The sequence below is a fragment of the Pipistrellus kuhlii genome, unplaced genomic scaffold (genome assembly GCF_014108245.1).
Source record: "Pipistrellus kuhlii isolate mPipKuh1 unplaced genomic scaffold, mPipKuh1.p scaffold_m20_p_7, whole genome shotgun sequence".
Classification (NCBI taxonomy): Eukaryota; Metazoa; Chordata; class Mammalia; order Chiroptera; family Vespertilionidae; genus Pipistrellus; species Pipistrellus kuhlii.
This window is the reverse complement of record NW_023425573.1, coordinates 73,160,283-73,187,997: the sequence shown is the minus strand read 5'-3', so window position 1 is coordinate 73,187,997 and position 27,715 is coordinate 73,160,283. Positions and strand designations below refer to the sequence as shown.

The window sequence follows — 27,715 nt, the reverse complement described above, 5'->3', positions numbered from 1 at the left end:
TGAGTGGCACGAAAAGAGCTGACCCAGGTCTCCTCGTCTCTCCCTCCCATGCACTTAGCCCCTGCACACTGTGTCCCACCACGTCTACCAGCTGAGTGAGTGGGCGGAGGCCGCCCAGTGCTCAGAGGGACAGCCACGAGCCCCCGCATCTTTGCTGCTGTGGGCCCTTCCTCCACTACAATCTCTTAAAATTGTATTCTAAGATCATATTATTATAAATGAACATAACCAAGGCTGGGGTCACTTTTATGCATTCGTTAGTATTACATTCATTTTCCTCCTAATCTTAAAAGAATGAAAATGAAACCATTGCCATGGATCCCTAAAGTGCTGCGGCTGAGTAGTGGGCCTACTGTGCTGAATATTTGCACACGTGGGCTCTGGTATGGACTTGGGCACAGCCATCAAACAACTGGAAGGAAAAACCATTTCAAGTCCTGTTTGAAAGTCAAATAAATAAGCTCTAGAGACTTGGCTTTTTTTTTTTTTCCTTTTCCCCAGGAAGGACAGGGCAGCAGGAGGCAGTGTAACCTGCGGGTGGCTTTGGGAGGCAGCAGAAAGCACTGTCTGCGCCTGTGTGGTGCTCAGCTGGGAGGGTGAAGGATGCTGGCAGGTTAACCATCTCCTGGGTGCACCGCTGTGCCCAACTCTCCTGGAGGGGAGAGCTCGCTTGCCCGGTCTTGAGATCCTGCTCCCTATAACCCCCCCTCCTTCCCACCACAACCCCCTGCTCCCCTCCACACACACACACACACACACACACACACACACACACACACGATCTGACTGCCTCATTCCTAGTCGGGTTCCCTTGAGCAGGCACAGTGCTCAGAAGCTGCGTCGCTGAGGCAGCATGGACGCCCGCAAAGGGATGAAAGGGGTGGCGAGTGGCTCCTGGTCTGGCACAGCCTCAGCTTCTCCAGCCACAATGTGTGCGGCCTCGGTGGACGCCTCTGTGCTGGGCTTCATCTACTGTCACCCCTACCAGACCCTGCACGTCCTGTGTTTCCTCACAGCAGGCCGTGAATAACACTGTTTCGTTCAACGTCCTTTCATCATAGTGCTGACCAGAAGCTGTAGGAACGTAACTGCTGTCTGTATAAATAAGCTTGTGGTAAACTGATTTCCTGGAACGTCATTTCACTGAAAGTCACAGAACTATTGAGGACATAGAGTGAGGATGCACGGATTCACCTTCTCCCCAGAAGGAAGTGTTTTACGGCATCTCTGGCAAATTGGAATTGTCAGCATCCTACTCCTGCACTTCGGGTCGCGGTGAAGTGAAATGACAGTGATGACCACAGGCCTTGCAGGACTGTGACAATCCTCTGGCCACGGAGAGCCGGCTCCTCGGCCACGAGGGGGCGGGAGCATCTACTGCTGGGACGCTGGGTGGTGTCTGTGTGTCTCTGTGTGTCCGTGTGTGTGTGTGTGTGTGTGTGTGTGTGTGTGGAGGGTGTCTGTGTGTGTGTGTGTGTGTGTGTGTGTGTTTATGGTGGAATAAGGCGCAGCCAGGCAGGATGGAGCAGACTCCTGAGACTTCCTCACGCTATTAAGAACGGCACACAACTTAAAACTTGGGGATTGCTTATTTCTGGAATTTTCCACTTAATATTTTCAGACTGCAGTTGATCTCAGGTAACTGAAAGCCCACAGGTGAGTAAAACTGTGGCTAAGAGGAGGCTATGAATCTCCACCACAGTCATGGAAGCCACGGGTTCAAAATGGCAGAGCTAAGCAGTGGCCAGTGGCCCAGATCCACAAGCTACCCCAAGAGGAGAGCCACTCGGAGGGCCAGCAGCCCTCCCTGAGCCCTGGGGAGCAACATGGACAGCAGACCACCGGAGTTTGGGGGGAGCTGGCCGGAGCCTAACGAAGCAGGTGCTCAGGAGCTCCATCTCATCTACCGTCTCAGCATCGTGTAAGACCCGGCCATGACTGTGGTTAGAGAAGAGAACTGCAGCCCTCAGTGGGCAAGGGGCTGTCCAGGTCCTCTCCGGTGAGTAGCTAAACCCCAACTCTGCCCGCTACCAGGGCTCCTTCTCCCCACCAGTGCCCCTCTCCTCCCCACTGGCCAGGCTCCTGTTCAGTCACACCTTTGCATCATCTGCTTGAATGGAGTCACAAATGGACAACGGCAGGCCTTCCGGACGTCCGTTTCCAGGGTTTCTCCGGGCGCACGTGGGCTGATGTGGCTGTTACAGTCAGGCCCCCCTCGGCAGAGAGGCTGTAACACGCCAGGCGATTCCAAGGGGCCTTTCAGAGAGCACCGTTAATTCTGAGTACAGCACTCCCCTAAGAACACTTTCCATGATAATTCACATTCCTGTTTTATGCTACAGAATCCCTCTGCCACTTAATGACGGGGAGGGAGGGAAGCCTGCCCTTTAAAACACATGATCTTTGAGTGGCCTAAGTATCCGAGTTAACTTTCCAAAATTAAAACAAAACTAACCAAAACCCTCTTCCTTTCCTCCCTCACGTTCCCTTCCCCCCTTCCCTGGTCTCTGTATTGTATTGGAAAGGGGCAGTGAGTCCTGTAACTGTGCAAACCCGTGAGCCTGAGACACTCACCGCCGCCTCTCCCGTTCCCGCCCCAAAAGGAAAACTTGTGTCTTCCAGGTGCGGGAGGAGCGGGCATCTAGGAGGGCCTGGCCAAAGGCAAAACGCCTGGGCGCTCAATACAAACCAGAGAAGCTCTGCCAGATGCGGGTTCCTCCACCCACCCATCTCCAGGGCAATGCAGGCCCCGTGCAGAATGCCAGGCAGCACTGTTACCTCCCTCCTCCGCCAGCTCTGTCTGCCCCCCCCCCCGCCCCCACTCCCAGCCAGGCGCCAGGCGCCGTGCTAGGGGCTTCCCATTCTCACCCCCTGCACCCTCCCCGGGGCCTGTGGGGCAGAGAGCACTTGTTTGACGATGAGGAGCCAAAGAGGCCCCCAGGGAGGAGGAGGCGGCCTCAGTGTCCCCAGCTGGCGTTTGACCGCAGGGCACCGTTTCCCGCCAAAGTCGCCGGAGGAGAGTCCCGAGGCCGGGGAGGGGAAAGGAAAGCAACGCTCAGATCACTGGTCCCGGCGGCAGCAGGCGGCCTGGGACGCGGCGGGGACGGAAAAGGTGGGGGATGTGGGCAGGAACCCACTCGTCCGCGAGAGAAGTGTCCAGGCCCCGCCGGGACCAGGGGGGCGGCGGCAGCAGGATTCGCGGACTCAGTCACTCTCTTCGGGGGGGAAAAGCTGGGGCTCCGCTGACCAGACACCGTGTCAGCACAGCCCGTGCAAGTGCCAAAGGCCCTTCCCGTGCGGTGCTCAGTGCGGGGTGAGCCTCGGGGGCGCTTCCTGGGGAAGGTGCCCACATCGCCGCGCTCCGGGGCGCTGGGGGCCACCTTCCTGCGCCCCACGTGCGCCTCTTTCCCCCGGCCTCTCCCCCGCCCGGACCCCGCGGGAGGGGAGCCGCCGCCGGCAGACCTTCCCGGGGACACACAGCCCCGCCCCGAGCGGCAGGCAGGACGCCCCGCCGGAGAGACGCCGCGGGAGGGTCCCGGCTCCCCCGCCCCGCCGAGCCCCCGCCCGCGCGCTGAGTGCGGGGGGCGCAGCGGGCGGCCCAGCCCTCCGTGGTGCAGGGCTGGCCGCACGTTCCTGAGGCTGGGAACCCGCAACGCAGCCGCTGTCCACGCTAGAGGGCGCTCCCACCGCCCCCCGGGGGTGCGGGCCGGGGTGGGTGGGGTGTCTGGAGAAGCTGCCGGGAGAAGCCAGGTCTGAGCCCTGCCGCCCGGCCTCCCCGCCTCCCAGGACCCTGGCCGCCACCGCCGCGGCGCCTCGGAGGGCTGGGCCATCGTGAGATCTGCTTTCCAGGAACCGGCGTTCGCCTGCAGCAGCGGCTGGGGCGCTGGGATCTGTAACTCAGGAAGCTCCTAACCGGCTCCCCCTGCGCCTCTCGCAGCGCTTCTGTCGGCGCGGGCTCTGGGGCCAGGAGGAGCGCACCTCGGGCTCCAGGCTGAAGAAGCGGCTTCAGGCAGTAAGGCCGAGGCCTGGGAGCCGAGTGCTTGCAGCCTCCCGCCATCCTCGCCCTGCCCGCCATCCCCCACCGCCCCCTGGCGGGGCTAACGTTCAGACTGTATGTCTTTCAGGTCTTCATCCCAGGCCTTCCCACTGACAACCAGGAACAGCCGGAGGCTGAGCGGCACCCAGAGAGGGGCTTTCTTTTTTATTTTAAAATTAATTAATTTATTTTATTGATTATGGTCTCACGTAATTGTCCTTATTCCCATCCCAAACCCCTCCCTACATATGCCCCCACCCTGCTGTTGTCCATGGCCACTGGCTAGGCCCATATGGATGCACACAAGTCCTTTGGTTGATCTCTTCCCCTTACCCCCACCCTCCCCTACTTTCCCTCTGAGGTTTGAGAGTCTGATCGCTGCTTCTCTTTCTCTGGGTCTGTTTTTGTTCATCAGTTTATGTTGTTCATTATTTCCTCTAGATCCGAGAAATACCCTTGTAAGAACCTAAACTGAGAAAAGCCATAATGGTTATGCTGAGAGGCAAATGAATCAGTCGTTAGTGAGTTCCTTTCTGAGTCCCAATTTCAATGTCAAACAGTTCCTTATGAGTACATGCCAGCCATGATATTTCAGATCTGGTTGGTGGACAAATGGTGGTAATGCAGGTCCGCCGGTCTCTGGTTTGGTCCTGGGCATCTTCAGCAACCCACAGCTGCTGTCTCAGGCGTCGTCAGCATCTTCCATCTCTTCTGTCTTCATGGCTTGAGCGCTTCTGTCTATTCCTCTCTGTTACCGGATTCCAGATGGTCTCGGAGTTTTTTTCTGAAAACATACAGACATATTCTCGACCAAAAGTTAATAAAGGGATATTTTCTTTAAATTTGATTTTGGATTCTCCCCCCCCACTTCCACCCCAAATAATTTCCCCCTGGCTTGTTTTGTTGCCATGTGTGTATTTTCATGGGTATCTTTCTATTAGCGATTTGAATGAAGGTTTATTTTCTAAAGTACAAGTTTTTTAGATGTAAATTATTCTCAGGATATTTTTCCTTACATGATATTCTCCCAATGTCACCCCCTTTTTTGCTTTAAATAATAGGAGACTTTTGGAAATTTTACAATGTAGTATTGATAGCTTTTACATTTTAAATTATTTGCGCTGCACTATGACTACTTCAGGTTTATAACATGTTGTACAATTTTACCATGGGACGCTCCAATAAGAATTTTTGTTAACACTTTAGGAACAGCTCTTTAACAGTACAGTTTTTCTAGAATATTCATTTATTTCCATGAGTCACATTAATTTCCTCTGAGAAATTGGCTACTATTCATCTGTCAAACTCAACACTCTAGCAACAATCTTATTTACCATGTGTGTATTAGTGGAATTGATTATTTCCCTTCTTGAGAAGGGCCTGAGCATTCCTGCTACTAGGCTGGACTTGGATATTAAAAACCCACTTGCCCACACCATGGGTATGAGACCTCTCAAACAAGTCTTGTTGCAGTGAGAGGGCAGCTGCTGTCAGCCAAGTCTCTGTCTGTTACCTGGGTCCCGCTTTGAGCTGTGCATGGGGAGCGAAGCAGCCATGGGGGCAGGAGACCTCCCTCAGAAGGGGAGAAGGTTCAGGCGCCTGCCATGTTGCAGGGGGGGTTGGTAAGGGTCTGTGTCCCACCTCTGTTGATCCCCAAGTTCTCTCCTGATGGCCCCTCTGTGACTGTGCCTGTCTTAGGTTGTTCCTTCCCTGAGGAATCTTACCCATCTCTGGCTAACCAGCCATCCTCCAGGGCCAAGCAGGGAGAGGGGGTTTCTGGAAAGGCCCTGGGCTGCCCGTGAAGGTGGAGGGGCTTTCTCCACTTGAGCAGCACCCCTGGCACTCGGGCAATCTTTGGGGATCTGCCTCCCCCCCCCCTCCCCCCAGGAGTGTCTTCTCCTTTACTCTCCTTTCCTCACCCATCTCAGGGTAGGTGCTTTCTGCATACTGCGTATGGCAGGTCTTACACACTCAGACTTGATAGCACACTCACGGGGCATAAAAAGCAACATGCTAAGGAGCCAAAATAAAAATACAGGTGTAATTGTCAATGATTGATAGAAACATCAGAAACAGTGAGCTATCCAGGGACCACAGAACAGGGGAAGCTGTGGGCAGAGCAGCCCTTACACTCTGAAGGGTAGGGGGGCTATGGATACTGGAGATGGAAGGAGGCCTGCACCCGCAGGAGTGAGTCACTGGGGTCAAGGCAGCCGGAGGACAACATGCAGGGAAATGCTGAGGACCGAGGTTTGGACTTGATTCTGGAGAAAACGGAACATGGGTGGTTTTGAGCAAAATGACATGAAGAAGATAATCCTTTAGACTCTATAAAGTTTAAAGGGAAATCCTTTAGACTCTAAAGTTTAGAGGGAAATGACTAGCCTTATGAAATGGTTTCACAATAGTTTTTCCCTTATTTGATTGGATAAACACCATAACGAGAGCAAATATAAAAATGTAAAAGCGTTCATATTGCAACAGCCAGATGCGTGGCACGCTTTTATTCCCGTCCTTGCTCCTAACCATCTACATTTTTTTCTTGTCTGATTTCAACTTTTTAGTTTGCAGATTTCTCTCAACACTTTTTCTGTTGCTGCCTGTTCTCCCTTTGGGTGCGGTTTGCATGTCATATTGGTTATTAGGTTCAAGGCTGTGAGCAACTTAGGCTTTTCGAGACCCAGTTTCCTCATTTTAAAAAGGAAGGCGATCACAACTCTCAGATTATGATAAAGAGGATTGACTAGTGTTAATAGATGATTATCACTACGCTTTTGAACTTCTAGCTTAAACCTTGGATCCAGTTCGCTTGTGATCTTTTGACATGGATCTTGTTTTTACCATTTTAATCTCTCAAATATGTGTAACACTGTCACTCACTTTATTTAGCTGATCTTGTCCACACCCTTGTTAGGCATCATTCCCCTTAGCTGATACAGAGATGAGAGGGTTGTAGACTTGCCTTGTGACTGAGCTGGTCTCAGCAATTCTGGTCTCCTGTCTCCATTGTTCAGACTGCTCCCTCCCCAGGCCATTTCTCAAAGCTGGGTTTGCAGCAGGCCACCTTGAAGGCTGAGTAAGGCCCAGCCAGTGTGCTCAGCGGTTGAGCACTGGCCCAGGAACCAGGAGGTCACAGGTTCAATTCTGGTCAGGGCATGTGCCCAGGTTGCAGTTGTGAGCTCGATTCCGGTAGGGGCTGTGTAGGAGGAAGCCAATCAATGATTCTCTTTCCTCATTGATGTTTCTCTCTCCCTCTCTGAAGGAGAGGTACTTTATTTATATATATATTAAATATTTATATTTTATAAATTGTATTTATATTTAAAAATTATTTTGATGAGTACCTCTCCCCTGGGCTAAGGGCAAACGTTGCTTCCTTTTACTCTGAAGTGCTGAATCTCCCACACTCAATGTTCCCCCCTCCTGTAACATAGCCCACTGCCTGCAGAGGCCATCACAGGCCCTTTCTGTACCCCATGAGACTTATCAAATGTGGTGAACCAGCATCCATGAAGATCTGGCTACACCCATGTCCAGAATAAAGTTCTTTGCTCTGACCCAGAGCCTCACGTCCTCTCAGCGTCTGTAGAACAGCGGCAGGATGAAGTCCCAGGGCCTGCACAGTACTTCCCGGGCCTCTGGCCGGCGGCTGTTCAGCAGATTCTTTTCCCTTTTGGGACGATTTCCTTGATGCATGTTCACAGGAAGCCGAGGTGCCTTCTCCTCTCACAGTTAAGTCTTGCAGGTGTTGCCCAGATCCTGTGTCTGATTCTAGCACTGGCTCCCTGTCTGAATCCTGGCCAGCAGAGTCAAGTCTGGGTGCCCTAACCTGAACCATCCTGCCAGCAGAATCTCACATAGACCTTAGTAAGTACCTGAAATAAGGTACTTTATTATAGCAGGAACAATCTTTATGATAGAACGATCTTTATCTTCTCTCAGACACACCGAGATAAGGTAACCAGTCTGGGACAAGCAGGTATCTAGGGCCCAAATCCTGGCAGACACAGCATGTTTAACAAAGCACCTTAATAAACGAAACACGAACTTGATGTAATTATTTAATGACATGGGAAAATAACGTTATCAAACAAGTTGGTCGCAAATAGTGGGTATAGAATTTCACTTGATAAAAACATTTGAAGTATGTATATAAAACACTGGAAGGATATAACAAAATATTCAGTCTTTATTTGTTTTCAGTGATTAAATATTCTTTCCTTTGTTTTGTACATATTTTTGAAACGTGATAATTTCTGAAACAAAAAAGAAAAACAAGTTATTGGATAGAGAAATAGTTGTTAAATGTCAGGATCCAGCAATCCAGGTCTGCCCCAGCACAGGCCAGGACGTGTCGGTGATCGGCCAGCAGACCAGTGCTTCTGGTCCCTCCGGAACGCTCTCCACCCGCCGGTTTCCTCTCCATCTGATGTTCTCAGTGTCCTTGTAACTCACAAGAGTCTACAATACCAATGGCACAACAGCAAAGCAATGCCAGCACTTTGGTTTTAAATGGTAATAACCATTTGTAGTCATGAAGCACAGTAGAGATAAAAATAAAACACAGATCAGAAGCTCCCACAGCAGAAAACCACGTGACTCAACTCCCGCTCTCTCTGAGCCCTGCTCATTGATCTGAAAGAAGCAAATTCTTTCCTCAAAAAGATGTTTTACCTGCTAAGGCGTTCGGAGTGGGAAGGGCTCACTAACCCCAAACAAGCAAGCCCCACCTGAAACAAGCCTGAAAGAGGCGTGTCGTTACTCTTTTTGTTTTAAAAGGTCTTTTAATCACAAGGAGAGCAGCAAACTACCACACCTACGTTGGTGTAGAGGCGGCCAGGAACCTCAGCTCTCCTCCAACTCCAAACAGGAGCATTTTATTCAAAGCACACCTCATGTTTCTTGCTCTTAAAACAAAATGGGGAAAGGCTGTTTTAAAGCCTGGCGTATTTAAAAATCGATGCCACCTTTAGTTGAAGGTGCATCTTAGGTACTTCAAAAGCTCTGTCCTTGTTCACGACAGCACTTTCAGGAGAAATCAGGAACTATCATTAAGGCCAAAGAAAGAAAGAAAGAAAAAAAGAAAGAACCAACCAACCAACCAACCAACCAACCCAGTTTCCTTGCACTGTCACCCCAAACCACCTCCAGTGTACTGGGTGACCTGCCCGTTTCAGCAGGTTGCTATAGCAATCCATATTGCAAAAATATTCAGACACCAGAAGGTACAAAAAAGAATTAAAACAATTAAATCTCAATGACAAATGAGATTAAAAAAAACAGCTTAACTTTAAAAAATCATTTAATCACAACAAAGATTAAAAAAAAACCCTTTGTGTGGTCCTTGGGAAATCAAGAAAAAATGAACTCTTGTTTTTGTTTTTTAACTCGAAATAAACAAGACTTGCTGGAAAGTGCTCACTGCTTGTAATCCATGCCAATGTACACTCTTGTCAGATAAGTCCCAATGCCAGAGTAAAAAGTCCTGTTGGAGCAAGAAAAGCCCCTCCTTCAGGACTAAGCCCCGAAGGCGGAGGGACGGTCTTCAGTGGGAGAACTGCCGGCCGTCGGAAGGCTTCTTGCTAATGTGCTTGAAGATTTTGGACTTCTCCACTTTCTTGGGCTTCTGGTAGCCGAATCCACCGCCGCCTCCTCTCTTCTTCAGCTTGCCTTCGTTGCTGTTCACGTCTGAAGTGCATGTTAAGGGAATCAAGCAACACAAAGGTAACCTCCCACCTTACATCTCCACAGGCACCCAGCAGCACACCCTCCATGACATGCAAACGCATAACAGGAGCCTATGAAACACATTGCAGGAAACCAGGAGTGCCCTGTGACTGAGGACTAAAATTAGGGGAATGAGTTTAAGTCCAGTATCTTAATCATTCATTATTTCCTCCACACAATAAAACTCAAGACAATTTACTTTAAGAAATAAAGAGGTAAATCAGCAAGTTTATAGGGAGCACAAAATATACTTCCTGTGTCAAAACAAGTGACTTTCCCCTCCACTGGGGCTGACTCAGGAATGCTTAAGCAATTAAGTAAATGCCAAACGTACAGGCATTTACTCAGCGCCCACTGGGGATGCAGCCCAAATCCGGCTTTCTCCTTCAGGAGCCAAGGTCACAGCATTATGAACAGGCCTCACTTCAGCTGCTGTTTCTTCTGATGAAAATGTGAGTATAAATTGCAACAGAAGCAACTGAGATACCCCTTTGCCTTTTATTTTGAGTGGCACTTAAGTTTTCTTTTCTTTTGCTGATCTTGCAACTTCCTGGTACGAAACAGCTCTAAGGATAGCAGCTCCTTAGAGGTCCTGCCTTCTCTCTGGCTTCAGGGCATCCTAACCTCCAGGCCTCACACAGCTGACCAAACCTGTACCGCAGCCCAAGCCCTGCCACCCCCTGGCCGCTCCCCAGGCTGCACAGCTCCCTCGGGCTCTGCCAGTGAAATTCCTTTTACTTTCCTAAAGGCTAAGTCATAAGAGTCATGTTTCTGTCATCCTTACTCCCATCACTATCCCTGCCTGACATGCAGTGACCAGGCTGAGCACCGTGCCTCCTCTCCCAGCCAGAGTGCACACCCAGCCACCCAGCGCTAAGCCCACATGCCCCGAGCAAGCTTTTGTCCCACGATTCCAGCACCAATTCATAACAAAGAAAAGGATACTCAGATCAACAAAGGGAGGCACCTTGAAGCCAAAGGACAGAGCAACGTGAGGCAAATTTAAGTTATTTACATTAAAGATTTGTTTCAGAGAATGGGAATCATATGCTCGAATGTACGACTTATATGCTTCCTGGGCTGACTTATGCAGGAAGTAGTTCTTTTCAATCAATTTTTCAAGCTGAAATGGAAAGAAACATTGTTTTTAATACAATAGATTTCGTATATATCAGAAAAACCACCCTACAAAAACATTTGTGCTAATACACTTGTTCCAAGCTTTGCAATATTTGCAGAATCATGCCACAGTAAGAATAAGTACAAAGCTCCCGTGTGGCCTGGCCTGAGCCGACGCAGAGCAGACATGTGGTAACTGGCACAGAGAGAAACCAGACTGACCACGAAGCACACTTCTCAGGGATAAAGGAGGCAATGCCCGCCAGCGGAGCTCGGCAAAGGCAGGCAATGCTGGGACGAGGCTGAGGCAGCCAGAAGGAAGCATACCTGAGACTGAATGTCAGAAATCTTGGACCAGGAGAACTCAAATTCACTTAATGGAACCTAGAAAACAAAAGCGTGAAGACTAGTAAACTAGGATGGATCGTTTCCACATGTGTCAAACACAAGGCCCGCGGGCCAAATCCGTCCCGCCAGGCCTTGCAATGTGGCCGGCACCGCGCTGTCATCACTGCACTCCGCTGCGTTTCCATCACAATGACAGTTTATGACTGTTCAGTAAACCATTCGGCCCGCGATTTAGGCTGGATTTTAGATTTTGGCCCCTTCTCTGATTGAGTTCGACACCCCTAATTTAGACGAAGAGAAAGTGAAAAGCCCTACAAACAGTGAGGGAAGGTGAGGAGTTTTACAGGCATGGTCAAGAAGCCCTCGCTCCAGACAGGCCTGGAGCTCTTAGAGGACCCCTCGCTCTCCATGCAGGAGCTGCCCCTTCATGACACCCTCTGACCGGAGTGTGGGACTGACTCCAGGTCACGAGGACCACAAACCCCCATAGGAGGGCCCTCCGGTGCCGTCACTGAAGTGGAAGGAGGGCCAGGCCTGTGCTGGGTGCCGGGAGGACGCAGCTGCCCAGCCTGCTGTGGGACACGGAGGAGGTCCGGGCTGGCTTCCCAGAACAGACACAGCTAGCTGAGGCCAGCGGCGGTCTAAAGAACCAGGAAAGGGATTCCAGAGAAAAGTGCCAAATCTAGTGGTAATTCTGGAAAGCTTTGCTGAGATGTGGAATGAGGAAAATCCACCTGGCAAGACTGTGCCGGGAGCTGACAAGGTGGCAAATGCAGGGACGAGCAGGCCCGGTGAGCATTCACCAGACACAGCAATGGAGGACACTGAGCTATAATGGATTCAGGTTTGGTGGATAGGCTGGACCACAGGGTGAGTGGAAAAATGGAGGAAATATAACCACGATTCAAACTGCAGACAGAGGAAAGGCAACAGCCAGACTGGAGGGGTAGGAGAGTGGGTTTTGGGTTGAAGTTATTTTTCTTTGTGAAAGACTTGAGCTGGTAAAGAGCTGACTGCAAGGGAGAGACTGAAGACAAACCAGCTGAATGAGGGACAGAAGAGGAGAAAAAAGAGAAAGAGGAGGAGGCAGGAGTGAACGAGGTCCCCACTACGTAACAGGAAAGATGCCTGAGAAAAAGATGCAGAGAAGACTGCAGGGAGGGGAGCGGGAGGAGCGATGCTCAGGTGTGAGGGGTTTAACAGGAGGGGAGGTGGCTTCAAAGAGGCCACAGGCCTGGCAGAGGCGGCGAGGACACAGATGCATTGCTGACCAACGTGGAACTCAAGGATTAAGCCATAGGGGTGGTTCCTTCGGATCACATTTCCTGGGCTAGCCCCACAGAACCTCATCTGTTCAACATCTGTAACAACTGTTCCAGGAGCACTGCCATGACTCAGGACTCCTGGGACACCGAGGCCACCTGCACAGGCCAACAGCTCCACAGGCAGGACCTGTTCCAATTAAGACTTCCCAAGCAGAGACCTTTACCTTGGATTGCTTCAAGTAACGAAGGAAACCCAACTCCTCAGGACGCAAGATGAGCAAGGCATGCCCCCTTCCGTTCAGGCCCCTGGCAGTTCTTCCCACACGGTGAATGTATTCCTTTGGGAGAGAGAACACCCGAGTTCACACAGCCTGACAGGCACCCGTGGCAGCCTGCATTCCCGGGACTGGTGGTGGGGGCAGGTCAGCACTCTTTATGAGAGGGTGCCCCTCCCCGTTAATTCCTTCTGCATGTCCCATCCCCAAAGAGGTAACAGGACAATGACCGAGGCCAAAGGAAAGCTGGACATGAAATTCACATTAGCTCTATGGTCTAATAAAATGACCAATAAGTGTGCTTCGACCTCAAAATGGCTTTCTGAAAAATTTTTAAATGCCAGTAACTATATAATCTACTAGAAGCCCAGTGCATGAAAATGTGTGTACTCGGGGTTGGGGGTGCTCCCCTCAGCCCAGCCTGCGCCCTCTTACAGTCCAGGACCCCTTGGGGGATGTCCACCTGCTGGCTTAGGCCCAATCCCTGCAGTCGGACATCCTCAACACTGCCAAGGAAATAGGAGAGGCTCCCACCGCTGCCACCGCGCTCACAGTGCTCAGCCCAGCTTGTGGCCGAGCCTAGCTCCCCCTGAGGGAGTGCACTGACCCCTGGTGGTCAATGTGCATCATAGCGACTAGTTGTTCTGCCATTAGGATCAATTTACATATTACCCTTTTATTTTATAGGTTTGTTGAAAATACTTAGTAAACTTGTTTTACTACATGTATTACAGTCTTATATATAAGCAAATTTTATTTCCTTCTGAGACCTACTATTCTTAGCAAATCAACCCAAGCATATAACAATCATAACTTAAGCCAAACTGATGCCTTTTAAATCTCCTTACACAGCCTTTGGGTCCTGAAAAACCCTAAACACTATTTTTTCTCCTAAATCTGAGAACTACTGCACATTTATGTGCAATGAAACACGACATGCATAACAAGAGTGCTCTTCAATGTGCACAGCCATCCTGAGACACCCGAGGATGCCCCTTACCTTGGGGTCGTCTGGAGGGTCATACTGAACAATCCAGTCGACTTCAGGAATGTCCAGCCCTCTAGCTGCCACGTCTGTGCACAACAATATCCCTGTATCTGCGTTGCAGAACTGGAAGAATGTGGTGGTACGCTTATTTTGCTTCTGCCTTCCCTAGAATCAAATAAAAATATCCGTTAGAGCTGGAAACATGAAGCTGTTGGGAGGTTCAGATGTCGAACCCCTGAACTGTAGAGCTGTGAACCTGCTTTACTTCAAGTTCACTCCCTGGCCTGGGTCCTGTTTCCCCAGTCGAGGGTGTCTCTTATTCCTTGTGGTTCTCATTCCTCAAACCCAGCAAAACTACCTCCCCCCCCCCGACACACATAGGACCACTCACCAATGTTGACTGACTATAGAGTCAGACCTCAAACCCAGTCTATACACCTGGGTAAATACAACCTGTTTTTGTTTTTTTTTTTTCGTTGTTGTTGTTAATCCTCACCCGAGGATATTTTCCCACTGATTTTTAGAGAGAGTGGAAGACAGAAGGGAAGACAGAAACATCGATGTTAAGGGAAACACATCAATTGATTGCCTCCTGCACTGGCCCTGACTAAGGCCTGGCTGAGGAGAAGCCTGCAACTGAGGCACGTGCTCTTGACTGGAATTGAACCTGGGACCCTTTGGTCTCCAGACTGATGCTCTGAGCCAAACTGGCTAAGGCAGCACAACCTAACTTTAATGAACTTCACTCACATGAATGGCCAAGACAGGCAAATCGATGTAGTTGAGCAGCTCATAGTGGTATTTCACGGACATACAAGACGAGAAGAAGACCATGAGTTTCTTCTTCCGGTTCTTCTTGAGGAATGTGAAAAGCAGGAGGAATCTTTTTTCGGAAGGACAAACAACATATCCCTAGAAGCAGTTCAAACGAACAGACACGAAATTACCAAAGGGACATTTGCAGCTGCATGAGCCAATATGATGGCTGGCACACTGCACACACTCTGCTGTGCTTTCTCTACAGTAGAATTCCTGCCATTGTAACACAGCATCCCTAACATAAGACGAATTTAAGCTCTTTAGATTCCTTTAACAGGCTGTATCCATTGGGCATTAAATTCTTTTAATTATTTCTGAGATTATTGGTTATCAACAGTTCTTGCAACCATAACATATTAATATCTCAACTACTAATGGGAACTCTCAAGATATATCAATAATTAATTTCTGAAAGCTCTTAAGCAGCAACATCTCAAATAATCACAGCTTACAAACATAGTCCAAAACAAGAGCACAAAGCTGGGTGAATATATTTAAAAAACAAACAAAACACCAATGAAAGGTTTTTAAGCTGAATTGTTACAGAAAATATTTCATTCTCCAAAAGACTCGATCTTCAAGCCCAATTTTTAAAAAATATTTTAAAATTGATTTCCTAGAGGAAAGGGGAGAGAGAACCATCAATGATGAGAATCACTGATTGGTTGCCTCCTGCATGCCCCTATTAGGGATCGAGCCCACAAACTGGACATGTGCCCTTGACCAGAATCAAACCTGGGACTATTTAGTCCACAGCCTGACACTCTATTCTCGGAGCCAAACCGGCTAGGGCTTCAGGTCCCATCTTTAATCGATCTAGTTTAGGTCTCTGTCACCTCATTTCTAATTTCCCACAGCTATGTGCCTGAAACCAGTCTCTCCTCCACCTTCTAACTCAGAGCTTTTAAATAGTGGTTAATGATGCTTCCTGTGGTAGTGGTATTAGGAGACAGTAAAGAAAGCTAATTAAGTTATTAGTTCAAGTGACATTATGTTGGAAAAGCCAGAGATCCAATATCAAAGTTCATTATATTTTAATTGAAAGTTCAAGAACCCACCACTTTTTGGAGGATACTCCAAGGACACATACGTACCCACACTTAACACAGAAGGTACTGACAATAATACCTGCTCAAGACCATCCACTGTTGCGTTAGTTTTATCATCATCGACACCAACATACAACGGCTCCTTTTTCAGAGAAATCCTCGCCAGGTCTTCAACTCTACGAGTTTGTGTGGCAGAAAAGAGCATGGTCTGTCTGCGTACTGAAACACATACACGTAAGAATAATCCGAACCTTTCAGGGAATCCTTAGAACTGCTTCACAACTACAAACGATAGCAGAACTATCAGGAATGGGAGACATGGTAACACTTCAGAGATTAAGGGAATATCAGTAACAACATCATGTTCATAAATTTGACAACTCAGATGAAATGGACAATTTCCTTGATTGAAAGACAAATTGCTAAAGCTCACTCAAGAAGAAATAGAAAACTTGACTAGCCTGTAATTATTTAAAAAATTGTACTTAAAATCTTCATGTAAAGAAAACTACAGCCCCAACACCCCCAGTGGTGAGTTCTAGCAGACTATTATGGAAGAAATATTATGGATTCTTCACTAATTCTCCAGGACAATAGAGAACTCACTTCCCAGCTTATTCTTGAAGCCGGCCATTACCCCAATATCCAAACCCAACGACTCATAAGCAGAAATGCAAAATTTCTAAACAAACTTTAGCAAAGCGAATCCAGCAGTATATAAAAAAGGATAAGGCATGGCTAAGTAGGGTTTATTCTGTAAGTGCAGGGCTGGTTGCTTCAACATTGGGTAATTAACCAATACAGCATACCATATTAACGAATTAAAGGAAAAAAATGGATCATTTCAAAAGGTACAGAAAAAGCTTTTGACAAAATTCACCATCTATTTCTGATTTTAAAAAAATCTAAGCAAATGAGAACAGAAGGGATCATCCTCAATCTGATAAGGGGCATTAGAAAAATCTTATCTCACTACTTCTATTCTGTATTGTACTGGAGGTTCTCACCAGTGCAATCAGGCAACAAAAATATTAAGTGAAGAATTTATCTACTTTTTTTATTTGTAGATGACATGACTACCTATGTGGAAAATCCAAATGAACAAAGAAATAATTATTTGCCAAACATAAATGGGTATATAAAAATCAACCATATATGTACATAAAATAAACAATTTGAAATAGGGATTTTAATTAAGTACTTAGAAATTAAGGAGCTAATAAATGGAGATATACCTTATTCGTAGATTGAACTGACTCACTGTTGCCTTTTACCAATGTAACATATAATAAAAGGCTAGCGACAATAAGTATAATGGCGGGAATAACCGCTTGACCAGTCGCTATAAGGTGGGAGGCTGGCGAGGGGAAATGGGTGAGGGGAACTGGATGGCTGGTGATGGCAGCAGGGCAGGACCTGGGGCCAGCGAGGGAAACCGCGTGGCTGGAGGTGGCAGTGGGATAGGACCCAAGGCCGGTGAGGGGAACCAGCTGGCTGGTGGCAGCAGTGGGGCGAGATGAGGACTGGCGAGGGGAACTGGGTGAGGGGAACATGGTGGCTGGTGATGGCAGCAGGGTGGGACCCAGGGCCAGTGATGGGAACTAGCTGGCTGGTGGGGCAGGACCCAGGATTGGTGAGCAGGTGGAAGATGGGTCTGATAGCAGGTTAGGCCTAGGGACCCTGCCCGTGCACAATTTTGTACGCTGAGCGTCTAGTCCTATATAATAAAAGGCTAATATGCAAACTGTCCCCACAGGCGGGAGTTTGACCAACCAGGAGTTAGACATGTGCTGACCACCAGGGGTGGTGCAGAGCATGGTGGATGTTGGCTTCCCCCTGGCTGGCGGGGGCGGCAGGCAGCCGGGGGAAGGGAGGTCCTGGCTGGCAGCTGCTAGGGACCCTACCCACGCATGAATTTCATGCACTGGACCTCTAGCATTCAATAAAATCTCAACCAACCAGGTATTTTTAGGGAGCAGAAACTGACAAACTAATTCTAACATTCAGAAATGCAAAGGAGAACAGCCAGAGCAATTTTGAAAAAGACCAGTGAGAAGTTAATCCCAAGACTTAATAGGTAGAAGTGGAACTTCTGTATGCTGCTGAAGGAAAGAAATATAAAATGGTACAAGTTAAATATACTAGTCACTCCACTCCTCAGTAGTTATACAAGAGAAAGAAAACATAAAAAAGCTGTAGAATGTTTGTAGCAACTTCATAAATCTCTAGAAAATACAAACTCATCTACAGTGACAGAAGGCTGACCAACAGTTGCCTGGGAGAGAGGTGTGTGAGCGGCTGTTGGTAGTAGGCGAGGTTGCTCCTACAGAGGCTGAGAGGGAGTACAAAGGTGCATGAACGCACTTTAGAGGGTTATGGAGATGTTTATTATACTGATGTGATAATGGTTTCATGGGTGAAATGGAAAAATTTATCAAACGGTATTTAAAATATGTATAGATCATGTCAATTATATCTCAGTAAAACATTAAAAAACAAATTGTATAATGAATGGAATCATGGCCTTATTACAGATGTAAGCAGCTTATAATGTTACAAATACTATAACCAAGGTATGTACAACTCACATCCCACAGAAGGCAACAAGTCTACGGCTGCCTGGGAGGTGCCGGATGAAGAAAAGGCGAGGGTGGTGGGACGAAAGGGAATGAGACATGTTTGGACTGTTTCACTTGCATTAAACCTCTAACTTGGCAAAACCAATGCATTAAGTTACTAATAAGTTTGATGTTTATATTGCAAACTACCTCTACGACTTCATGTGGCTATACTAACACATTATAGACAAGTAGTTTTTTTTAAAAAATTTTTTTTTATTGATTTCAGAGAGAAAGGGAGAGGGAGATAGAAATATTAATGATAATAGAAAATTGGCTGCCCCCTGTACGCCTCCCACTGGGGATGGAGCCCTCAACCTGGGCATGTACCCCTGACTGGAATCGAACCCGGGACTCCCAAGTCCGCAGGCTGACGCTCTATCTACCGAGCCAATCCAGCCAAGATGGGACCAATAGTTTTACTGCTAGCTTTACCCAGTGGCCAGGTAAGTTTCTACTGAATGAGTACAAAAAACGTTTTACATAAATTTTAAAGGCACACTTTAAAATTAAGTACCCATTGCATTTTGAAGTTATTATATGTTCTTACAAGATGTTTTTATTTTTATTTTTAAATACTTTATTAATTTTTTACAGAGAGGGAGAGAGAGAGAGAGGGATAGAGAGTTAGAAACGTCGATGAGAGAGAAACATCAACCAGCTGCCTCTTGTACCCCCCCCCCCCTTTACCAGGAATGTGCCCGCAACCAATGTACATGCCCCTGACCGGAATCGAACCCGGGACCCTTCAGTCCGCAGACCGATGCTCTACCACTGAGGCAAACTGGTTTTGGCCAAGATGATGTTTTTAAAGTATGATACTTTGTAAAACTGTGTAATGCAATGCGAGAATTCTCATGATCCGTCGCAATGTGTTGAAATTCTGGTATTAACAGTTTTCATATAAGAACAACTCTCATGTGCTTCTAACCACCACTTTGCAAACCACATATAGATACCACTTACTTGGTAGAAGTTTAATAATTTGCTTTAATTCCTCTTCAAACCCAACATCCAAGATACGATCAGCCTCATCAATAACCAGACACTGCAGGTTTTTATACATAAACCCTGGAGTATTCTAACAAGACAAAGGACAAAGAAACACTGTTAGCTGCCAAGTTTGTCTGACACAAGACAATGGGACAGTACACAAGTGCTCTCTCACCTGCATATGGTCCAGGAGACGGCCTGGTGTGGCCACAATGATGTTGATCCCGTTGGCAAGCTTCTGTGCCTCAGCAGCCCTGTTGCTGCCGCCCATTATCAGCCCGTATGTGTGCACGTGGTGTGTCATCAGCTCTTTCAGAACACCGAAAGTCTGCATGGCCAGTTCCCTGGTAGGGGACAGAATAAGAACTCCTGTTCCTAAAAAGCAAAAAAAAGAATATGGAAAAAGTCAAATTAATTATCACGAGTTCATAAAAGCCGCAATGAACTTCTAGTGAGACAATGGCAGAAACAACCGGACCAAAGGCTTACCATTCCTGGGCATGAACTTTAACTTAACAATGAGTTCAACTGCAGGGATGAGAAAGGCCAGGGTTTTGCCACTGCCAGTTTTTGCAGCTGCCAGAAGATCCCTAAGTGGTAAAAGGGGGAAGGAGGAGACATCAGGGTACTCATTCAGCAGGTACTTACAGAACAGCCAGCATGCTGAATCACAGGTGTTTCAGGCTCCAAGGCTGGAACAGGATCAAGAAAGACAAAGTTCCTCCTTTTTTTTTTTTTTATCACTGAATTCAACCACCTGAGTAAAACACCTAACTCAGAGGTGAGACTCGTGCCAGGAAACAGAAGTGAACATCTTCAAACTCCAGGAAGTAATTTAAAGCTTTTAATGCAGGTTGGATATGTAAACTAACACAATGCAAATCAAAAAAACACACTGGTAGCTCCCGGGCATAAACTTTCCTGGCAAACACCTAGCACTACAAATAGATTCTAATGGCCAAACATCCATTTAATCATACCTGCCTTCCAGAAGTGGTCGGACACTTTTATGCTGGATTTCAGTCATGTTTGTGAAGCCCATTTCTTTTATTGCCCGCAGAGTGTTCTCATTGACAAGATCAGAAAGAGAAGCAAATGAAGTGTCCTCAAAAGCTCCTAAATGAAAGACAGTGTATCATTAGCAAATTTGCCATTTTTTATTGGCTAATTCAGCTAGACTGTCTAAATTAGTTTTGCTGATTGTAAGTATTACTGGGTTGCCGTCAAACTTATTAGAGCTTCTTTCACTAAGGCTAAATCCCAACCATTCCCATGAAATACTAAGAAAAAAGACCCTACACTTTTAAGACGTCTCCTCTGCTGATGGCCCCTAATGTAACAAAATAGTAAGGGGAGAGAGAAAGTACAACCAAGGGATTTAAATTAAAGGAAATTAAAATGTCATGGGTGGGGTTGGGGACAGGAGTGCAGAGAAATAAAACGTTTAAGAAATCTGAAATAAAAAGTGGAAACATCCTATCTAATAAAGAGGGAATATGCAAATTGACCATCACCCCATCACAATTATGGCGGCACCCAGTCCTCTCAGCCCCCCAGAGTCCCCCAGTCCTGGGGGTGGGGGTGAGGGTAAACGGACACTGACAGCGGGGTCACAGAGGGCTTCTGGGCAGTGGGCACTGAGCGGCTGGAGGGTGGGAGGGACACTTGCATTGTTGCCCCGACAATGAGGCAAGCAGTCCGTGCCCAGCCTCGGAGGGCCTCTGGCCAGGCCGGCGCAGAATGCTTGCATGCTCGCGTCACTGCAGGCTGGGATGAGGGACACCCCCCTCCCCCACCCGTGCACAAGTTTTGTGCACCAGGACTCTAGTTGAGGATAATAAAAGCCAAAAGTGAAGTAAAACAAGAGTGGTAAATCTTACTCCCAAACGACAACTGAGTCAGACACAGGCGGACTGTGAGCGGGACCTCGTATCGGGTGTGCGTCCTTCAGCAGGGGAGCACCAATGCCCTTGCCACCCTTGACCCCCCCACCCCAGGAGCCCCTACTCCTACGCGGCCTGGCTAACCTCAGGTACTGTCAACCTTGGCACGACCGACACCTTGGGCTGGAGAATTCTGTCGTGAGAGGCTGTCCTTTGTACACAGGATGTCCTGCAGATCCCTGACCTCTACCCAGGGGATGCCAGTAGCCTGCCCCAGTTCTGACAACAAAAATGTTGGAGGCCAACCCTCACGATTTTCCTGGGATAGAGGAGGTTTATGATGCTGGACTTTCAAAGCTAACACTGGTCATGTTCTGAGCAAACCAGGATGAGCTGGTCACCCCATCTGGGAGACAAAATTGCCCTGGATGAGAATGCTGCCATCTTTGCAATTCTGATCAGGCAGGTCTGAGGTTGGGCCTGAGTATTTTAACAGAAAATCCAAACCAAACAACTCAAGTGACTTCTAGACATTTCTGGTTGGGAGCAACTAATTCTACTCTAAACTCTTGACTTTACAGATAAAGAAACAAGGGCCAAAAGGGGTTAACCTGACACAAGTTCTTTGATGTTAATTCCTTCCTCCCATTCCTTCTTATTAACTAAGCCAGTATTCACCCTCTGGTCTCCAGACTTCTGGGCCAACGGTGTTCTCCCTACAACATGGAGTGAACTTTAAAAAACGATAAACCAAAGGAACAAAGGACCCCAGAGGCTGTTGGTTTGCATCATTAAAATACTGTCAGGAATAAAGGAAAGACTAGAGGAAGGACAAAAACTAAGGCACAATATGGAAGACAGAAGCTGCTCTTCAGATATTAACCATTTCTTGTCAGTATTTTCTTCTTCCAGGTACAAGTCAAACCTATTATCTGGAGGTGCGGCATTTTAAAGATCTGGGAACTTGCTGGGTTACCTGTCAGTCCCAGGGGCAGGCTGGGCACCTCGCTCTCCTCCTCTCGGTCGCCTGGCTCCTCCACACTGTTCTTGGTAGCTTCAGGGGTCTGGGCACCTTCCTCTGCTTCCACTTTGTCTTCTGTTTTTGCTTTTTTGGTACCTTTGGTTTTAAAGAACAAAACCCATATTTTTTTCTTCAAATAAAAATACCAAACAAGATCACAAAATAAAAGATGTGTGACACAAAAAGGTCTATCTTCAAAAGCTCAACACATTTCCAGCGTTAATTTGCTAAGAATGTCTCTTTCATAAAGATTTGATTATATTTATTTATAAGCCCAGGGGGATGTACAGATTTGCCAACAAAACTTTGTATTTTAGGATTCTTAATGTACTATACCATCTTCAGTAATAAGCTTTTACAAAGTCTAACCAAACAATTTTAAGTATTCTAATTACACCAAGCTCTATATACTTTACTGAGGTTTCAGTTTTCTGAAAATTAGTTAAAAGCTAATTTTGTGTGAAGATGAACAGAAGTACCAAAGGCTCTTCATGTCACTGAGGAAGACTACAAACAGGGCAACCACCCACTCAGCTGGGTGAGACACTGGCCGTCCTTGAACGTAAGTGGTGAGGGGCCGAAAGGAAGGCCTCTGGCTTTCACTTCTCTACTCCCGCTCCCACCATGTTCTCTCATGTTCCTCTGGTCAGTGGGTTAGCTACCACGCTGTCAGCTTATGGTGGTTCGCGATGTCAGTTAGAGCAGAAGGCCCCAGACCAGAACTCCGGGCTCCGGCAGCCCAGGCCTGGCCTCTTCCTGAGCCTGTGGAATGGCCGCCTCTGCAGGAGCCACACGTTCAAACGCCATGGATGTCACCAGCCGGTCTTCATGACTGATGACTTCTCTTTCCTCATGACAGTTCTTAAAGATTACCCATCGGTTAAAACCCCCAGCCCTGCAATTCAGTGCTTGAGAAGAAAAATAAATCGCTTCCTTAGGCAACTTAGAAAAACAATCCTAAAGAAGCAGATGATTTTAGAATCATATTAGTCACTGTAATGTCTTACATTCATGCTTTTCTCTATCTGGTTTCACTTTCTAAGCAATTTCTCATAACCTACAAATGTGCTAGTCTGTAGGCAGCATGAAGACAGCTGTGCCATTTAGAAACGCTCAAATGAAAGCTTTATTTCAGACAAGACAAATAGTATAGAATCTAACCAAGGTGGTGGCAAAACTTTTTCTTAAAGGGCCAGCCAGTAATGTTTTAGGTTTTGCAGGCCACATGGTCTCTGTCACCACGAAGACCAAGTGAACAAGGAGGTACTGCAGCATCCCATCCAGTAAAGCCTTTCTCAGACCGGCAGGAGGCTAAGAGCTGTGCTTCTATCCTCCCTTGAAACCTCAGCCAGCTCACATCGCCATGAAACACCGCTCCGTAAGCTTCCTCACAACCAATCGTCTCCCAAAGAAAACGGCACTTCCCCACAACACAACACAACACAACACAACACAACACAAAACTGCCCTGGTCCTTATCCTCACTTGGGAGTTCATGTTCCATTTAGTCAGAAGTTTCCTGCTATTTTGTATACTTTGCACATCCAAATTATCACTAACTCTTCTTTTCAGAAGGGAGGAATTTATGGTAGGAAAAGGAATTGGTAAAAAAGAGGAAGTGAAAAGAACTCATTCATGCAAAGGCCAGAAAAGTAGATTCTACTACCCGTCAGATATTAGGACCAGTAATTCCACAGCTGTTTGCAAGCAGGTAACACTAAAGTATGTGCCATGGTATGTTCTGTTTATCAGCTAGCAGAGGAGCAAATGTCTAGATATCTAAGGAGATTCTTCTCTAAGTGAGGTCTCAAGGTGGTTAGGGAATGTAAAGGCATCACAAATATTTTGAGAGAAGTTAATGTGTAAGGCCCCCGCACACCCACTTCGTTTCCTTGAGCTCCTAGGGTAGTTTCTGGAAACTAGTAAGTATCAGTGGTTCTTGCATGTCATGTGGCACAATAATAAAGAAAAAATGATAACTAGTGGAAAACAGTTTAAATGGAAAATGAAGAACTTACCAGGCCCAGCATCATCCACCATTTTTCTTTTTTTCTTCTTCTTCTTCTTCTTAGATTCTGAGTTGGGAGGCTGCACTGCTGCTTCCCCGTTGGTTAACATGGTAGATTTCTTGGGGGATTTTTTAACTTTTACATCTTTCACTGTTCCTTTAGATATATCTCCATTTTGGGCTGCTGACAGGCCCTTATTCATAGACGGCTTTAGGGACTTTTTAACCTTTCCACCTCCCACTGTGTCTTTACATGCATCTCCATTTGGGGCTTCTGACAAGCCTACATTCATAGACTGTTTTAGGGACTTTTTAAGTTTTCCACTTGCTACTGTTTCTTGAGACACATCTTCATCTCGAGTTTCTGATAGGCTCACATCCCAGGTCCCTGTTTAAAACAGAACACACTGTATCAAAGAATGGAAGTTTCCTCAGAAACAGCTGGAATCTCAAGTGAGAAATTCCACGGCTTCTAGCTTTTGCTTCCCTTTCATATAAGGTTAAGTCCTCACTTAATGTCAATGATAAGGTCCCATGGCATCTCATTAACGTTACAACGAACGATACTGAACAGAATGACATTATTTGAGGACCTGTTGTATAATACATTCCTAAAACCACTGTCGCCCAGGCCATTGTGGCTCAGTCCCATACACCAAGAGGCTGCTGGTTCAATTCCAGGTCAGGGCACAAGGCCGGGTTGGGGGTTTGACCCCCAGTAGCAGCAGGCGGCAGCCGATCAATGTTATGCTCTCACATAGATTTCTCTCTTCTCCCTTTCTAAAAGTCAATAAACTATATTCTTTAAAACACTTGCAATTTTATGGTGTTGCAAATAAATTCTTTTAAAGGAAAAATGATGGAAAAAGGAAAGCTGCATTTCTTAATTTCAGAAAACCATCTCGGTCAAGAGTTAAAAGTTTGGAATAAAACTTTAAGAGGTAAAATTTTTAAACAGCTGGGGTGAGACAATGATAGTTACAAAATATGCATTTTAATGTAGACATTAATAATATATGACTAACAGATATATTAAAAACAACTTACATATTATTCACACAACTACTGCTTCTCATATAAATACAACTTCAAAACACTCACCCTGAACTTTCCTAGATGTTAGTGAGCTAAAGGTTGTTGATGAAATCACTCATTTGTTCCAATACGTATACACTGAGTGGACTGATTATTATGATCTCGGAATACACTGGCCACTCAGTGTATTTGCATCTCAAATGGGTACCAAAAGTATTCTAGACTTTTGCTGGAGATCAACCACCTATTTGCCTTGAGCTTTCTATCAGCCAGTGCAAAAGGGAAAAACTGATCAGGTGCACGATTTATAGTATCTTTGATATCAAATAAATGAGGTACTCACGAGAAGTACACTGAGTGGCCAGGTTATTATGCATTCAGAAATCATAATAATCTGGCCACTCAGTGTATATAAATAGGTGAAAATGTCTTTACAAGTTTCCATGTTTACGTATAAAGAAATCACATCATCTTTTATTTTAACTACTGAAAAGAAGTTAGTGATGTTAAGAATTGGAAATATAAGGGGAAAACCCACAAACCTTGCTCTTGCTCCTCCAGGATTTCTTCCAATCAACTCATCTCAAGTTAAAAACCAGTTGGGTAAGACACTGTACCTCAAAAACTGCCTTCGCCGGTTTACATCTTATTACACCGGACCCCAAAAGCTTAACCTGAACAACGTTAAGACCTCTGGCTCACTGTCAGAAGTTAGGTAAGCAAGGTGACATTCAGGTAGAACCCTTTTTTATGTATCTCTGTGCAAGATGCAAATACGTAGGAATTTATAATCCAGAGTTGGAAGTGATGGGAACATAGAATGGAGAGCAGCTTTGCATTCGACACTTGGAGCTGTAAATGCAGAAGTGCTCCAGGAGGAGAGGGAGAGGAAAGCCTGTGGCAAGGGGGACAGTGAGCTTCTTTTGAAGATATACAGACGTTAAACTGATGATGCAAAAGCAAGGGGCATGGAGGCGGTCCCAAGTGCCTGCTCGGAAATAGGTGAGGTGGAGACGAGGTGAGACCCGAAGGCAGTGAGGAAGTGAAAAGGGAGTGGAGGTGGAACAAGCTGGTTTAGCGGGAGGAACACCTGGAGGCCTGGAGGGAGAGCCAAGAGGCCCGCCTCCTGCTGTAAGTCGGCGAGGAGAAGCCAATGGCCGGAGTGTCAGGGCAGGTGTGAGGCCGCGGGCGAGGGGCGCCGGCTCGGGTCCCCGCGCGAGGCCGCCCAGGCTGCCTTCCGCCCTCAGCAAGCACACGTGCTGCCCGCGCCGCCGGGGCCGGGACACGCCGGGCGCCGGGACGCGCGGGGGCTGGCGCAGCTCACCCTGCAGCTTGAGGTTCCTCTGCCGCAGCTTGAGGTTCCGCTTCTCGATCTTCCTGCGCAGGAGCTTCATGGGCAGGTGAGCCATGCTGGCCAGACGCTTCCCAGCGGCGCCACAGCCCGGCTTCTGAACTCTCCCGGGGACGTTACTTCCGCTCCGTGCGCACGAGAGCCGCGCGGCCAACAGGATATACGTCACAGGAAACGCTGGCGAAAATGTGTCCCGGGTGGAAATGCTTCCGGGCGCGTGCGCCGTGCTACACTTGGCGAACGGATTCTGTGGAGCGCCCTCTGGTGGGTGGAGGCCCGCGCCTGCCCCGGGGTTCTTGTTGAGCCAGAGTTGGCGGGACATTGAAGCCACTGGGGGGCGGGGAGGGAGGAACAAAACCTGACTTTCACATAGATTTTCCTTCCACGTTTCTTAGAGAGAAATACACCTTTCATGTCACTTGGTGCAAATGGTTACATAAGTATGACCTTTGTCAAAGCAACACCCTTACTCTTGTGTTTCACTCATATGTTTCTTTCCAGTGATTATACCATAAAGTACTCTGTTCTGAGCCATTGAAAATTCACATTACTATGCCTTCAGTTTCACAGCAGCATCACTGGGTTAGCCGCAGTTTGAAAAACAGGTTTATAATTCCCCAACACTCACCCATGGACCCCGTAGGAGTCCAGAATGTAAGTTGCAGTTTGGCTGCCTAGTAGGCATCTTATTTATTTATTTATTTATTTATTTATTTATCGTGTGTGTGTGTGTGTGTGTGTGTGTGTGTGTGTGTGTGTGTGTGTGTGGCACAGAGAGGTTCATAGAGTGTTTAAAAATATATAGTTACCACTATTACAAAATTGGGATAATTCATACTGAAGTTGATATTTTTCTTGAAAATTTGCTTCAGTTCCTCTTGGAAGTAACTAGTTTGGGCTGAGCAATCCCCTGGGAAGGGTCAATGAAACCTGCATTAGTTTGTTTATTTATAGAGTCAGGGAAAGAGCTGATGGAGATTAGACATGGTCATAGGGAAGAAGGGAGAGGGAGAAACTTGGGGTCTGTTTAAACAAGATATGAATGAATTGAAAGAGAAGTCACCTTGAACTGAGTTGGAAAACCAAGACAAACAAACAAATCCCGATGTGCCTAGATTGTTGATGGTCAGGCAGACTAAAAGATGAGCCACAATTTAAATGGGCCCACGGGTGACTCAGT

General features: G+C 47.1%; 1 protein-coding gene across 4 annotated transcripts; it reads right to left on the bottom strand.

Moving 5' to 3' along the window:
• Positions 1-8,084: 8,084 nt before the first annotated feature.
• Positions 8,085-26,664, bottom strand: DDX18 (DEAD-box helicase 18). Of its 4 annotated transcripts, XM_036420805.2 has the most exons (14): positions 26,509-26,663; positions 24,160-24,537; positions 22,097-22,237; positions 20,218-20,353; positions 19,727-19,827; positions 19,413-19,612; positions 19,211-19,325; positions 15,706-15,845; positions 14,509-14,670; positions 13,771-13,923; positions 12,720-12,833; positions 11,210-11,266; positions 10,709-10,886; positions 8,085-9,724 (listed from the first exon to the last, which is right to left on the bottom strand). In XM_036420805.2, exons 1-14 carry the CDS (start codon positions 26,591-26,593, stop codon positions 9,582-9,584), a joined length of 2,103 nt encoding a protein of 700 aa, XP_036276698.1. In that variant the 5' UTR covers positions 26,594-26,663; the 3' UTR covers positions 8,085-9,581. The 4 variants fall into 4 exon arrangements, with proteins under 4 accessions (XP_036276698.1, XP_036276699.1, XP_036276701.1 ...); XM_036420806.2 differs by lacking the exon at positions 11,210-11,266 and having other exon boundaries at positions 26,509-26,664; XM_036420808.2 differs by lacking the exons at positions 11,210-11,266; positions 12,720-12,833 and having other exon boundaries at positions 26,509-26,664.
• Positions 26,665-27,715: the final 1,051 nt, after the last annotated feature.